Below are 15051 nucleotides of genomic sequence, written 5' to 3' on the forward strand. Positions count from 1 at the left end.
AATGAGGATGTGGCTTCATTACCGGAGCCTCCCAGGGCTGATAAGGGAATCGCTCCTGTTGCACTGCAGTCCCCAGATGGAAGGAATGCGTAAGAGCGCGCCGCACCGGGCCACTGGAGCCGCTGTCCTAGCGTGATTCCTACCAATGGAACAATATTGCTTGCTGTTGCATGAACAGAACATGTCTCCTCTGATTGTTTTTTCCTGCTCTTTTGAAGATAGATGCTGTCTGAGGATCCCCAGTGGTAGAAGGTCCTCTCTAAGGTGCAGTTACAGCTCTTTACACGTAACCTCTGGCACTGAGAACCAGTGGTAAAAAGAAATAAATCCAAGTGGGGATCTTTTGGCACAGTTTGCTCTGGTTCTGAAAGAAGTCGTGAGAGCGGACAAGAGACTGACCTCAATAGCCTGTTCCATGGCCCTGCTCCAGGGTGCTTCAGCTGTAATTATCCTTTTTTAATTCAGGGAGCTACTGAACTGTGATGAGATTCCTGCAGTGGCTTAAACTCCCCCTCCTGTAGGATACCAGGGAAAGAGACACCTCTTCAGGAAAATGCTGATGGCTTCTTGCTCTGCTAAGAAAATGCCACCTGGCCCAGCTGCCTTCTCCATCTCAGGTGCTCATCCATGGGCACGTGCCCTTGCTTGGACCAGCTCTGTCCTGGGAGATTTCCTCTGCCCAGAAACTGGCAACTCTTATATGCCAAGAATTAAATTGTTGAGGGGTTTTAGACTTCACGTATTGAATTATTGCAAGACAAGTGACAGAAAGTGAGCAAGAGTTAATTATGTGACAGGGAAAGTGCCACTGTGCAGCAATCCTTTCAAAGGCAAACAGAAATATTTATAGACTCAGGACTGCACAACTTGCTGTGCTCTGACTCGAGATGTGCTACTGATTCATGGGGCAGCACTTTGGGATGGGGCTCTGGTGTGGGCCACAGCTCTGCTGAAAGGTAGGTCTCACCTCAAGCTGTGTTCAGAGGCAAGTGCTAATGAGAGAAAATCTGGTAGGATTTTGTCAAATCAGGGTTTAAAAACATCCTGGTGATGTCCTCTTTTCAGTCCCTCAGTGGATTTTCCTTTCTTCATGGCTGGCAGAGCAGCTGTGAGTGCTCACTGAGGTGACCCCAGCCCACACCACACCACCAGCTCTGTGGGACAGTGCCCAGCCCCTCCAGATTTGGGGCACACACACAGCTTGTGCAGGTGCTCATTTCTTGGGTGATTTCCCACCGCACCACGATACTTCTGTTCCATTCTGCCTTCCAAGCACAGCTGCAAAGTGCAGAAGCTGGGAGAGGAGACAAACAGGATCCTGAGATCAAACCCGATCAACATCTGCAAGCAGGCACCCCGCAGTCACCCTCCTGTGGGACACTCCCTGCCCTCCTTCAGTGCTCCCAAGGGTTATCCCACAAAGAGCCACCCTTGGTGGGCACAGCCTCGGCTCTGTGCCCTCCACAGCCCTGGGCCTGGCCCAGGAACTGTCACTATTTTCAGGGACTGACTAATCCTGATGGGAGCAGGAAGAATCTGCTGTTACCTGCAGAGGACAGAGGGAGGGAGATAATTCATTCCCATCCCCAAAGCAATCCCTGCAGGCAGGTTTTGAGTCAGATTTCCAATCTTCTGCCTTTGGAGACCACCAAGCAGGCTTAAAAGAAATCTTTATATTTTTAGCAGTAACATAATAGTGGTGGAAATTTAATAAAATTCACCATCAAATATTTATCCCATTACATTGGCTTAAGTAATTTAAGATGCTGAAATCAACATGGTGGGTTTATATTTAATGAGCCTTGTGTAAAACAGCCACTTCCATCCTTGTCAGGTGTGTAGAGAAGACACTTGCATACACTCAAAGAATTTTTATCTCCCCAAAGATATGGTGTTAAATAATGTACAACACTCACCAAAATGTTACCTGTCACTGGTGGAAAATCAGGCTGGGGCTCGGTGAGTCTGATGTTCACTGGCATGTAGGACAGAGGAAGGGCATTTTTAAATTATTATTATTTTAAATCTAACTGAGCAAATTATGCTGAGAGCAGCTTGGGCTCAGCTTTTGGATGAAGTTCAGCCTTGCTGAGTGTGGTGTTCCCAGCCTGTCCCTCTGACAGCTGGGCAGGGTGGCAATGCCAGGACCAGGCTCAGCTACCTGCAGGCAGTGGGGGCTGGAAGAAACAGAGAGAAGCTGTTTGTTCCTGAGATGCCCTGTTCCAGCTGGGAGCAACACACCCAGAGCTGCAGAACACAACTGCTCCAGCTCCCTGGGGTGCCTAGCAAAGCAACCAGGCAGGATCTGGGCATCTCTCCCATGGAGACAGGCTGGGAGAACTGGGGGTATCCAGCGTGGAGAACAGAAGGTTCTGGGGAGACCTTAGAATCCCTTGCAGTGCCTAAAGGGGCTCCAGGAGAGCTGGAGAGGACAATGGACAAGGGCATGGAGTGACAGGACAAGGGGCACGGCTTTAAACTAAAAGAGGGGAAATACAGATTTGATTTTAGGGAGAAATTCTTCCCTGTGAGAATTCTTCCCTCACTGTGAGAGTGGTGAGGCACTGGCACAGGTTTCTGAGAGAAGCTATGGCTGCCCCATCCCTGGAATGTCCAAGGCCAGGCTGGACAGGGCTTGGAGCAACCTGGGATCGTGGAAGGTGTCCCTGCCCATAGCAAGGGGTCGGAACGGGATAAGCCTTAACGTCCCTCACACTCCAACCATCCTGTGTCTCTCTGATTTGGGCTCCCGACAAGAAGGCAGACAGGCTTGCTGGGGGCTGAGCCTCTCCCACGAGAACCGAGAGAACTTCTTGTCCCTCCCACATCCTTTATCTCGCCACGTCCCCGCGTATCTCCCCGTGTCGCCCACCGTGCGTGTCCCCCCGTGTCCCCCGTGTCCCCGAGCCCACGAGCGGCGCGGCCGCACCGCCGGTCTCACACTGACCCCCAGCGTCGGGCGGCGGCTGAGCCCGAGCTGCTGCCCCCGCCGGAAAGTTCGATGGGAATGGAACCCTAATTAAACCCTAATTAGAGCCTGTAGCGAAGCGACGTAACAAAGCGGGAAGCGGAGGGGCGGGAGCGCCTGTTCCCACGGCTACAGTTACTGCAGCAGTTAAATTGAGCCAGAAAAAGGTTTCTGTAGCTGATGCTTTTTAACAGCCAGGCCAAGTTGCCAGTAAATCATTAAAATCCTTGTAATCAGTCTCCTGGAGCAAAGGTAAGGATTTGGACCCAGTGAGACGCCTTGTGCTGGGAGAGATTTACTTGTTTTTGTGAAACACTTTAAAAATCAATATGCCAGGAGCAAGAGGGGCTTAGGGAGGGCAGGAGACCTGGGGCAGGTGGAATTCACTGGGCAGTGTTTGGAGGTGCCTTAGGAAGGATTTGCCAGGTAAACACTAGAGATGGTTACAAAAAGTGCATCGGTAGCAGGGAGACAAGAGCATGAGGCAAGGGTTTGGGGCAGAGTCCAGGCAGGGCTCCAGCTGTACCCATCACGGGAAGCCCAGTCCCAAACAGTCCCTCAGGCAGGTACTGCAGCCCCCCAGGCTGGGCTGGGCTCTCTGCACTCGCTGTTCTCCGATGTTCCTCATGGTTTGTCATTAACGAATGTCACAGGTTTCCTCTTTGTTGCTCTTTCTCACAAAGCCCACGTACAGCTCCATCGTGTTAATTAATTTCTTCAGATACTGCCTTTCCATGTTTGGTCGTTGATAAAACACTTGCTAGAAATCCAAAATAAGACTCAAAGAGATTTCTCACATGGCAAGCATAAAGTTTCATTATGTACTGTAAATTGCCTGTGATTTCTGTGTCAAGGCTCACCAGCTCCTGATGTGAGCACTACTCTGTGATGGAAATGAGAGGTTTATTCCATGTGAGAGGTGCTAAGGTCCTCAGGTCAGCAGTGCTCAGGGCAGCTGCATGGGAGGGCTGCAGATCCTTGTGAATTTCTGTTCTTGATGAGATATCAACTCCCAGAGAATTTCCCAGGACACAGTGCCTCTGGGAGCCCAAAACAGCAGCTCATAGAATCATGGAATCACAGAATAGCTTGGCTTAGAAGGGACCTTGAAGATCATCCGGTTCTAACTCCCTGCCATGGGCAGGGATGCCTTCCTTAGACCAGGTTACTCAGAGCCCCATCCAGCCTCAATGCTCACCAACATTACCTAAGCTGGCACAACACCACCATGTGATGGAAAGGAACAGCAGCTAAACATTTTTTCTTCAAATCTTCAACACAAGACCAACTCTTCCTGCCGAGGAGGCAGAGGAGGCAGCCAGAAGGATGCAGCAGGGAGCAAGGCTCCTGGTGCTGGTTACTGGGAAGTGGATCTTGCTCCTGCTTTCTCCCCAGAAGAATTCAGCCACTTGAACCCCACCCACCTTTTCCATGGCAGGAAAAGGCCAGCCAGCGCTCCTGATGGATGGCTGCTCAGCATGACAGACCTCGCATTCAACAGTTAACAGCCAGCATGTTTACAGGCAAACATTTTTTTTGGCTGCTGTCCCTGGCATGTCAGTCATGTTTAGCCAAATGAACTGGGAGGATTATAACAGACAGGGACACTGGTGCAAGTGACAGGCGCAGAGACAAGTGCTGCAAGAAGCTCATTTGCACATCAAGTTTCACAGCCCAGCTCTCCCTTCCTGCTCCATAAGCTCATCAGCTGCTGCTGCAGAGCCGCCAGTTTTCACAGGAATGATGGAGCTCACAAAACCCTCTTTTTATTTTTTCTTCCCTGCCTACTTAGACAACAGATTCTAACATAACCCATTTTTTAAAATATGGAGAATAAGCCCCCTTTTATGTGGAAATGTGGGTTTAATGTAAATAGCTCGTGCTGCTCTGATTCTCTCAGAGGGCTGTTGGCTGTTGACAGTCCCCCTGTTGCCTTTCAAGTCACTTGGGAGTCACTGCTGCTGAGGTGGGGATGGATCTCAGAGGGATCCACTGTCTCTCCTGGGTGCTTCCTGCACTATGTGACAGTTTTTATCTCAACAGTATTTCAGAATATGCAGCAACATCTGAAGCTGTGAAATTGTCACTACCTGCCCCCAAAATAACATGGTTAAAGGAGGGAATAGGGAGAGTGTGATATGAGAGCTCTGGATGGAGCCCTGCCATCCCAGCTCCATCTAAGCTGCTGTGTCCCTTGCACCCTGTGTCCAAGGCCACCCCACAGAGCCTCACGTGCTTGTAGTTGTACCTCACCCCACATCAGGTCACCAAAGGCCATGGGAATGCTCAGGGCTTTGCCACCCCCTTCTCAGTGCTCAGTCACATCAGCTTTCCAAAGCGGCATAAAACCCCAGAAACATACAGTGTTGTGAAAAGTATTTATTAGAATTAAATTTTCCTTACTATTTTCAGTTTGTTGTGGAAATTAAAACAAGAACCACGTTTTCCAGCTGCTGAAATGCTGCTTTTCAGCCAGCTTTAGTCTGCGGCTGTTTACAAGACAGCATAAGTTTTCACTGCCTAATAAAAACAATCATCTGTATTCCATGGCTGCAAGCAACAACACTGTGAGAGAGTGGAGCAAGTCAAGGAGGTTTTGGAGAAGAATATGAATTATCTCACCTGGAGAACAAAGCATAGATGGACCCTGAGCACCGAGGGAAATTGCACAACAATGTGCATGCAAGTCTCCAAACCTGCATGGTTTAACTGGGGGATTTTATACTTTTGAGAAAAAATGTATTTCTTGAATATCCCCATAGGTAAAGTCTTGCCACTTATTTCTGCGATTTAAATTGTTGCTTCTGTTTTTTAAGGCCAGGCTGAACGGGCAAGCATTTAATCAGCCAAGTTGGATGAAGGAGCACAGGTACCACTGAGACTCATGGGACAGCTCTGCAATGAGCAAGAACATTAAAGGCTGCTATAAAGAAACAAGCTCCTGTGCCCTCAGATGGACAGAATTATAAAAATCCCCACAGCATCCCCAAAGCACTGAATTAACTGGAGAAGGAGCTGTGTTTAATGTGATGGATGGAGCCCGCGGGCCCCATCGTGGGGACGTGGCCGTCAGGGCACCGGTACCTGCCACCGCTCCCCGCAGCACCTCCCTGGGAACATCAGACAGGATAATTACGTACTTAAATCTGGGTGCTTTACTACACAGAAATTCATCTGCTACCCTCAGAGTCCTTGAAGTTAAAGAGGGATTTGAGTTACTGACATAATTTGTTCCCTGAGGGCTGTGGAAAGCAGAGAGAAGAACATCTGAATAATAACTCTTCGACCACGTCTTGAATGGGAGCGAGCGCTGCTCCAGAGTGAGACACAATGGGAAGCAAACGATTTCAAATGTTTATAAGCTACATAGCTCCTAGGCAGGATGGGGCTGGGTTTTTCCCCAGGCAGCTGGGAGGGAGGTCCTTCAGAAACTGTAATTGCAGCCTTCCAATACTTGAAGGAAACTTATAGGAAAGATGAGGCAAGACTATTTAGCAAACCATGTAGTGACAGGACAAGGAGGAATGGGTTTAAACTGATAGAGAATAGGTTTAGATTGGATACTGAGAAGAAATTCTCAGCTGTGAGGGCGATGAGGCCTTGGCACAGGGTGCCCAGAGAAGCTGTGGCTGCCCCGTTCCTGGAAGTGCTCAAGGCCAGACTGGGCAGGGCTTGGAGCAACCTGGGATAGTGGAAAGTGTCCCTGCCATGCCAGGGAGTGGGACTGGATGATCTTCAAGGTCGCTTCCTACCCCATTGTGTGACCTGTGACAAGCTGCTTTGTGCTCATTTTGAGAAAGCTTCGTTAAGGTGATGCTGTCTGTGGTCCAAGCCAGGGCCTGCGGCGTGTGAGGGGCTACGGCGTGTGAGGGGCTGCTATGTGTGAAGGGCTGCTATGTGTGAAGGGCTGCGGCGTGTGAGGGGCTGCGGCGTGTGAGGCCGTGGGCTCCCCGCCCTCACTTGGCGGGATGAAGCTGCCTTTTGCCCGAAGCCCTTTGTCGGTGCCCGGAGCCCTCTGCTCTGTGCCCGGTGCCCGCGCTCGCTCCGGGGTTCCTGAACGGAGCTCCACAAGATGGCGAGCGCGGGCGCGCGCGCGGCCCAAGATGGCGGCGGGCGGCGGGGCGCGGGGCCGGAGGCGCTCGGACACCCGCGGCCCCGCTCGCCCGCCCCGGCCACGGCCACGGCCACGGCACCGGGCCCGGAGCTCCGAGGAGGCGGCCCCGGCAGCCGAACCGGCACAGCCCGCGGGGGAAACAGCCGACACGGCGAGACCGGTAGGAGGGACGGGGCCAGCTGGGATGGTATGGGAGGGAAAGGCCGCCGGGCCGGGCGATCACAGCGGGAGGATCGCAGGTGATTATTAACAGTTACAATCTGAGCATCATCATGTGAGAATTATAAGGACAATTGAAGTAAATTTATCGCCCTTCCCGCTCCTCCCACGACGTTGTTTGTGCCGGTGCAGAAATACAGAGCAGATTTAGCCGATTGCTGTGCCGGGTGATGACAGGCCTGGCACAGTAATTCCCATTAGCATCATCCTTAAGAAAATAAGAACATGGTGATTGACCTCTTACGGTGCTAGTTTATTCTCTGAGCCAAGTGTTTTTATCTTGGTGGTGATGGACTGTGTATTGTGGTTTATGTAAGCTGTCTGCTCCTCTTTTCCTCTCTTTATATGTACTTTATACTAATTACTTTTCTTAGAAGGTTTGGATCAAAATGCCACTTGTGTGATGGAGCCCTTCTGTTCCTTTGCACGTAAAGAGAGGAGGTGATTTTATTCTTTATTTCAAGTGAGCTTTACGATCTTGTCTTTTTTTTCTAACAGTGTTCATCACATGAAGCTGCTGAAGGACAACCTGCAAAGAGGATGAAATACGAAGAAAGCAATCTAAAATCAGAGCTAGAGGGACTCACATGTGAAAGTGGAAACCTTGCTGCGCTGGGGGAAACACCTAAAACATCTGATGAGGATGGAGGTTCAGAAGATCCAAGAGACAGCAGTGTCATCCAACAGGAAAGAGATGAAAGCATTCCAGAGACTGATGAAGGGAAGCAGGAGAAGGAGCATGGTGTTTCTCAGGAGCCACACACAGTGAAATCCAGCGGTGCTCCATTAAAAATGGGTGGGTATCTGCACCACTATCACGTGTTCAGTGAAGAGGAGAGCAGCTGTGGGAGCTTTGACGGGGCCACCTCGGAGGACGCAGAGTGCCCACGGAGGCCGATGTTCCTGGAGCACAGCAGTGGCCTCTCGGACGAGGACAGCAACCAGCCCATGCCAGTGCACCGGTTCTTTGGAGATGTTGAGCTGGTGAGATGATGAGTCTGTTCCTGCTTCAGACCCAGCCCTGGTCTGCTTAAAATTTGCCTCAAAACTCTTGGAGAATTTGGCCAGTATTGTTGGGCCCTGTACCCCAGATAAAACTGTCTCCATCAGAGATTAAATTACTTGCCCAGCTGAATTAATTTCAGGTGTAAAATCTTTCTTATTTAGACTTTTTTGTCCAATTCCATGAGAGGTATTTTTACTGATAATGACATTATGGAGGCACAGTATTGCTGGCAAAATAGATTTTTGCTGGTCTTTGGTTCTTTACAGAATCATAGAACAGCTTGGGTTGGAGGGATCTTAGAAATCACCCAGTTCCAGCCCTGCTGCATTGGGATTGCTTGGAATGGAAACTGGTTTCTGTCTACCTCAGCTTTTGAACTGACCCAAGGGCCAGAGTCTTATGTTTGAATCCCTTTAACAAGCATAACTTTGGGGCAAGTGATGCTGCTGTCTTTTAGGTGTTTCTTGTGGTATTTAGAGAGCAGTGAGGATTTGTTTAGGGAGCCCTTCACCCTCTGCCAATCCTCCTCACAGCAGTGGAAGGAATTCCAGGCCTGAGGCTGCCCATGGACCTGGTCTGGGGAGACTCCCCTCAAAGCACCACAACTTTAGCTTTGTGCCACTGCTCCCAAGCTGAGGGTTGGGTCCTATGTCAGCTGAGGGAGGATGGGAGCTGGAGGTAGGAATTCTGCCTCCACAGACTTTTTTCCTTGTTGATTTGATCTTTTCCCTCCAGCACCTCCCAGCAGTTGTGCTCCCGAGTGTGACGAGGAGCAGGCGAGAAGCCAGGAAGCTCCATTTCATTGCAAAGGAAGATGATGAAGAGGAGGAGGAAGAGGATGATGTCTAACAACAGACTGTAAACAAATTAAACCCTTCTTCTTTCTCTTTGTGACCACATGGCAATGGCTGTGTCAGTAACCTGAGGTGTCTGTTTGCCTTTTCTCAGGGAGAGAATTGGGAGAGTTTGTTTTGCTGGAATTGGCAGATACAGTATTCCAGTGATTATCTGGGGCAAATACTGAATTTTCAGTGATTTGGAAATAAAGTATAATTGAGCACTTTACCACTGATATTTAAGAAAAAACCCCAGGGAATAGAGAAGTTCTTATGGCTTTTTTGTAAATTTGAGCCTCTATCTTAAAAAAGTATTTGGTTTCACTCCTTTTTTTGCAAAATAGTCAAGAAAAGGATGCTGGAGCAAGGTTCTTTTAATTCTGCAATGTCTGTGGCATCCAGGTAATCAAGGAGCCAACTGACTCCCTGGTCCAAAGAAGGTCAAAGGTCTTCCTTGTGTGGGTTGTTTACACCTAACCCAGGACCAATTAAAGCTGTAAAATGCAGTTCTGCTGGCCAAATGAAATGCAGGATGTCAGAGTGGATTCAGGGTGCTCATCTCTGCAAGTTCAGCACGTTTTCATTGCACGTCAGCTCCCCAAACACCCACCCCATGGTGCTGCCTCCTCCCTCCACCTGCTGCTCTAAGTGTTGTCCTTCGTTGATTTCCAACTGGTTTCCAGCAGGGATTTTGGAAACAAATGCTTTGGTGGCGATACACAACAAATACCTTCCCTTGGATTTGATGGGCAGGGGAAGATTGCTGAGGCTGTGGGGCAGCCCCCTCTGCATGTTTAAAAAAAAAAACAAAAGGAGCAACCTCAGCCAATTCCAGGAACTGTTAATTCACCCAGTGTTTGTGGGAATATTTCTTTGAAAGTGTGATTATGCAATAAGCTTCTAGATATTGTTATAGCTCCTTCTATGTTTCTAAAAATAGACAGAAAATGTTATCAGCAGATGGTTTAAATAAATATTAATTTCTACAGCTAGAGCTTGTTAAACATTCAAAAGTTGTAAGGCAAACAAATTGTATATGCATGGCATGGTAATGCATTCCCATTTCCACTCCAGCTGATGCATTGTTTCTGTCAAAGATATTTCTTGGCTCCTTTTCACTCTAATTCTGTAATGCAGAAGAATCCAGATTTTTAAATTGCATATTCATAGTTCCAGCCCAGCTCTGTGTTGCAGCAACTCCTCCCAGCATTCCTTCAGTGCTGTGTTTGCTGCTGGCTCTTTCTAGCAAACACAGTTTCACACACAGACATTCATTTCACTTGCAAAATGCATTTTCAGTTTGGGGGACGTGTGCCACACAGGTGACACTGGGTTTGTCACCAGAATCCTGCCAGTGCCTTCCCCAGTGTCAAACAGTGCAGGAGGGGAAGCTGGAAGGATCAAGTGCATGCAGTGGAATCAGCAATCCTGTGTTAAAAATGCACCTCCTTGATTTTCAGACTGCACTGTTTGGGAGGAGACTGAGTTTGTTATTTAAAGTAAATCCATATTCTGTGTAGCAAAGCTTCCAAGACCCAGTAATTTGGGGCTCAGGCAGAAATATAATTTCCACACAATTTCATGTAGACTAACTGGTCCAGGACCAACACTATGAAGGAAAATAGAACTTTTTCTAGTTATTTACAGAGCAGTAAGTAGCTGGTGCTCAATTCATAAGCACATTTCCCTTCATGCTCTATCACACCTGAATAATGTCTTGTGCACCTTCACGTACGCACACACACACAGATATGGGAGCATTTTTTTATTTAAAATGTTCACATGATTTACATTGACAATCCCAAAAGTTCAGTTGCTATCAGCTGGTATTAAAAAAAAAAATTCAAGTAAAAAATTGAACTATTCCTGATTTGTTTGCCTGAGGTAGGAAATGTTTTACCAAAGCAATATTCTCCAAGGCAGTGGGTAAACATTACTGTAAACATGATCATTATAGCTGTCCTTTCTGGTGGTGCATCAAGTAAAACTCAAGCTGGAGGCAGAAAGCGTTAGAAAGGAGAGGGAAATCAGCAGGGAAGATGGCAAACAAAGATGGGAAAAGCAAAAAAAAAAGCCATGGTCTTGCTGTTCTTTCTAGGAGATGCACATCTGAAGCAATGGCAGAGGGGCAGCTGGCGATGAGGGCAGGGGTTTGGCACAGGTGAGGTGGCAGCTCTGCTGCTGAACCACCTTTGGAATTCCTGAAGCTACCTGCAAAAGGCACAGATAAAACGTGATCCTAAATCCTTCTTTGTGTTTTTGGCTTAATCTCCAGAAGAATAGGAGTCTATGAGCCCCTGCAGGTTAGTTTGTAAAAAATGTTTTATCCAAGTTTCATTTCTGTGTACTGTGTTGGCCTTAGATGACAGGGTAGAATCAGAGTCAGCCTCTGGCTCATTTTGTACCTTTATCACACTTGATTTGAGCTTGATTTGAGGGAAGCTTGTAAGGAGTGGGAAGGCAGGAGAAGAGAATTAAATGGGATATTGGAGTGTGCTTTGTGAGGCTCTGGTTGGGTTACCCAGCCACTCTTGTGCCTGGGATTCTCAAATAGTTCTTATTTAAGAAATTGGAGCTATTTAAAAACAACAGACTGACATGATTGAAAAAAACAGCAGGTCCCTTCCAGAGACAGCGCTAGGAAATCTCATGGGTTTGCTTCCTCTTTCTGAAAATTCTGCTTTTGTCACAGCTGAGGTTATGATTGGTTTTCTTATGGCAAGCAATATGTACGAGTTTTAAATTATCCAGGGTAAACAGCAGCTGATAGAAGTATTCCCAGTTCACTTCTCTCCCGTCTCGTGTTTTGACAGCTTCTGCCAGTTCTGGGACAACAGCACGTTTCTTCTCAATTCTTGGGGATACAAAAGAGAAGACAATATTGCCATCAGGAGTTTTTTCAGAATAATCAAGCCTCCATCTTCCTTTCGGAGCCAGGCAGAACTGCAATTCTTTCTCCATTACTAGGCATATGATTTTTTTTCCCCCCAAGGAAATTAGTTTAGCAAAGCTTGTTTGCTTCACACCAGCATTTGAAATGGTTCAGAGGGGATTTTGCTGGAGAGGAGAATTCACACGGATAGTGCAGTGAGGAGGGGTTTGCTTCCATACACAGAAAATCTGCACAGAAGCAAAGCAGCTAATGAGAGGCAGCATTTCATCTGTCTTCAGGGTTTTGTTCTCACAGCAGCTGCAGCATCCCAGCACCTTTTCTCACCACATATTCACAGCAGAGCTGACTGCACAGCGGGGGGAAGGGACTAAGGCTGAACCTTGCTGGCGAAGCTGAAGGCCACAAAGCAGGTAGGTCAGGATTAACACTTTGTACGTACATGTGGTCGAGGTTCCAGGTGCTGAAGAGGATCCTGCTTTCCCTGTTGCTGTAGGGGTTGATGGAATGCTTACATGGGCAGTCATCTCTGTCAAAAGGTCCCTGTGAAAGGTGTCACACTCGTCACCCCAGAGAGATCCTGCACCCACATTCCCCCCAGCCTGGCACTGCACCCAGGAAGCTGTTTCCTTCCTCTGATGTTGAAGGGGGAATGGGATCAAACTGATAAAAGGGGAAGTTTAAGTCAGATATATACAGAAGAAATTCTTCTCTGTGAGGCGGTGGAGCCCCGGCACAGGGTGCCCAGAGAAGCTGTGGCTGCCCCATCCCTGGAAGTGTCCAAGGCCAGGCTGGATGGGGCTGGGAGCAAACTGGGCTAGTGGAGTGTGCCCCTGCCATGGCAGGGCTGGAATGAGATGATCTTTAAGCTCCCTTCCCACCCAAACCATGCCATGATTCTTCAGGAAGGCTGCAGGTACCTGACAGGAGAACCACCCCTCTGCAGTGCACAGGCGTGCTGCCTCCTCCTCCTCCCTTCTGTCAAAGTAGCACCCGTTGTACTTCACAGATTTCAGTTTATCTGCCATCAGGTCGATTATCCCTCTGTAGGCATCTCGTGCTGCAGGATGAACGTTTGAAATAAAACCAGTAACCTAGAGGGGGGAAACCCAGCAATCACTCCTCTGTTCCTGTGGCAGCCCAAGGCTCTTTTCTACAAGCACAACTGTAGAAATACTTTATATTCCTGCAGCTAAAGAATTACTGTTACAGCTTGACATAATTTACTTCAACAGAAACTTTTACCTCTCTCATGTAGCCCCGCATTCTGCTCTCACAGCTATGCCGCAGGTAGCTGGATTTATTCTTGAACCGAGACTCCAGTCCTGGAGGGAATGAGATTATTTTGTACCTCAGCACAGCTCCTGCCCAGCTGGGAGCTCATGCTGGCTTTCCATTAACTCAGGTTGCACAGGTTTTTTAATTTCCTATTTTTATTTTACTGGTTCAGGACTACCGTACTCTTAAGCACTTAAAAGGCTGCTGTAGAGCATCTGCTGAAAAAGCAGGAGCTGGTGTTGTTATGTTTCTTGTTACTCTGTATATGTAGAACACCAAGAAATTGTGAAAGGAAAACAATTGTTGGGGAAGAACTGCAGTAATGGCTTGGGAATGGAAAGGGAAACTAGCAGATTATAAAGAGAACATAAAGCTGGCAGAGATGTCCCAGTTATCCATATACTATTAGCAAATCATTAAACATCATAAATGCAGATTTATATTAATGGGGGAAAATGCATTCCAGAGCTATCTTTATTAAACCAATAGGGAACCATTAAAAAAAACATTTTAGCTTCGATACTAATCTACTAACACATTTAGCTTTAGATACTAAATGTGCATGTACTTTACAGAAACCTAAAGACAAGTGCTAATGGAAGGGGTAACTAAAGCCCTGACCCAGCACCCAATCCCACCAGCCAGAAGAGCTCCCAAACTTTGCTTTAAGAGCAACAAAACTGACAGAAGTGACTTTTCAGAGCAGAGCAAGAGCTGGGAGTCCCGTAGCAGCTTCCTACGGCAACAAACGCGCCTTCAAACCATTTCTTATCATCCTCCTTGTCCTCGGCCAGGATGTTTTCGCTCAGGTTGTGGATGAGATCCGCCAGCAGCTTCTGCCTGTGGGGAGCCCGCTCGTCCGTCAGCAGCCTCCGCGCAGCCTCCACCACAGCGCCCTGCTGGCTGCAGAACGCGGCCAGGAGCCGCTCGATGTCGCTGGCACCTGGGGCAGGTGAGGCGGCACCGGCTGAGCCCCCGCGGCCGGCGCTGCCCCCGCGCCCCCCGCCCGGCCCCGCCGCACTCACAGCCCCGCCAGCTCTCCCCAGGGCCCAGCAGCACCAGCTCCGTCTGCGCCGGCAGCGCTCGGAAGTAGCTCTCGGTCAGCTCCGTGCCGTCCTCGTAGAGGCAGAGGCGGCTGCCTGCCAAGGGAAGCTGCCCCACGGGCGGGTGAGAGCCCGGCTCCGGGCCGGTGAGAGCCCGGCTGCGGGCGGGAGAGAGCCCGGCTCCGGGCGGGAGAGAGCCCGGCTCCGGGCGGGAGAGAGCCCGGCTCCGGGCGGGAGAGAGCCCGGCTCCGGGCGGGACAGACCCCGGTTCCGGGCGGCCCCGACCGCAGCGGCTGCAGCTCCGCACGCGTCTCGGCGGGCAGCTCCAGCCCCGGCCCGGAGCTGCGGCACTCGCTACTCCCGGTCCCGCCCAGCATCGGCAGATTCGCCCGCATGTGTAAGCAGCATCCCAGCCTGGTATCGTCCCGTCCCGTCCCGTCCCGCACCGTCCGCAGCCTGGTCCGCCCCGCACCTGCAGCAGCCGGCAGCCCTTCCTCAGCAACCCGCGCAGGTTCCCGGCCGCCACCCCGAACTTCTGCGGGCTGCCGCACCCGCGCAGGCGGAAGGGCCGCAGCGGCTCCTCCATGGCCGGGCCGGGCCGGTGGCGCTCCCCGCCCGGAGCCGGTGTCGGTGTCCGGGCCGGAGCCGGTGTCGGGGCCGCCCCGCGCAGGCGCCGCGGGGCCCGCGGGGCGGTCGC

At 49.8% G+C, this 15051-nt stretch overlaps 2 protein-coding genes across 2 annotated transcripts; one reads left to right on the plus strand and one right to left on the minus strand.

Annotated features, from left to right (window-relative positions):
* The first annotated feature begins 7071 nt into the window (after nt 1-7071).
* On the plus strand, nt 7072-10135 carry C21H1orf174 (chromosome 21 C1orf174 homolog). The gene is made up of 3 exons (XM_066563876.1): nt 7072-7242; nt 7800-8285; nt 9043-10135. Exons 1-3 carry the CDS (start codon nt 7072-7074, stop codon nt 9154-9156), a joined length of 771 nt encoding a protein of 256 aa, XP_066419973.1. The 3' UTR covers nt 9157-10135.
* Nucleotides 10136-10893: 758 nt separating this feature from the next.
* DFFB (DNA fragmentation factor subunit beta) lies at nt 10894-15004 on the minus strand. Its single transcript, XM_066563873.1, is given in 7 exon segments — nt 10894-11997; nt 12476-12576; nt 12954-13127; nt 13279-13358; nt 14066-14256; nt 14258-14463; nt 14827-15004. Coding segments are annotated over 7 exon segments (1083 nt in total). The 5' UTR covers nt 14941-15004; the 3' UTR covers nt 10894-11780.
* Nucleotides 15005-15051: the final 47 nt, after the last annotated feature.

The sequence above is a fragment of the Molothrus aeneus genome, chromosome 21 (assembly GCF_037042795.1).
Source record: "Molothrus aeneus isolate 106 chromosome 21, BPBGC_Maene_1.0, whole genome shotgun sequence".
Taxonomy (NCBI): domain Eukaryota; kingdom Metazoa; phylum Chordata; class Aves; order Passeriformes; family Icteridae; genus Molothrus; species Molothrus aeneus.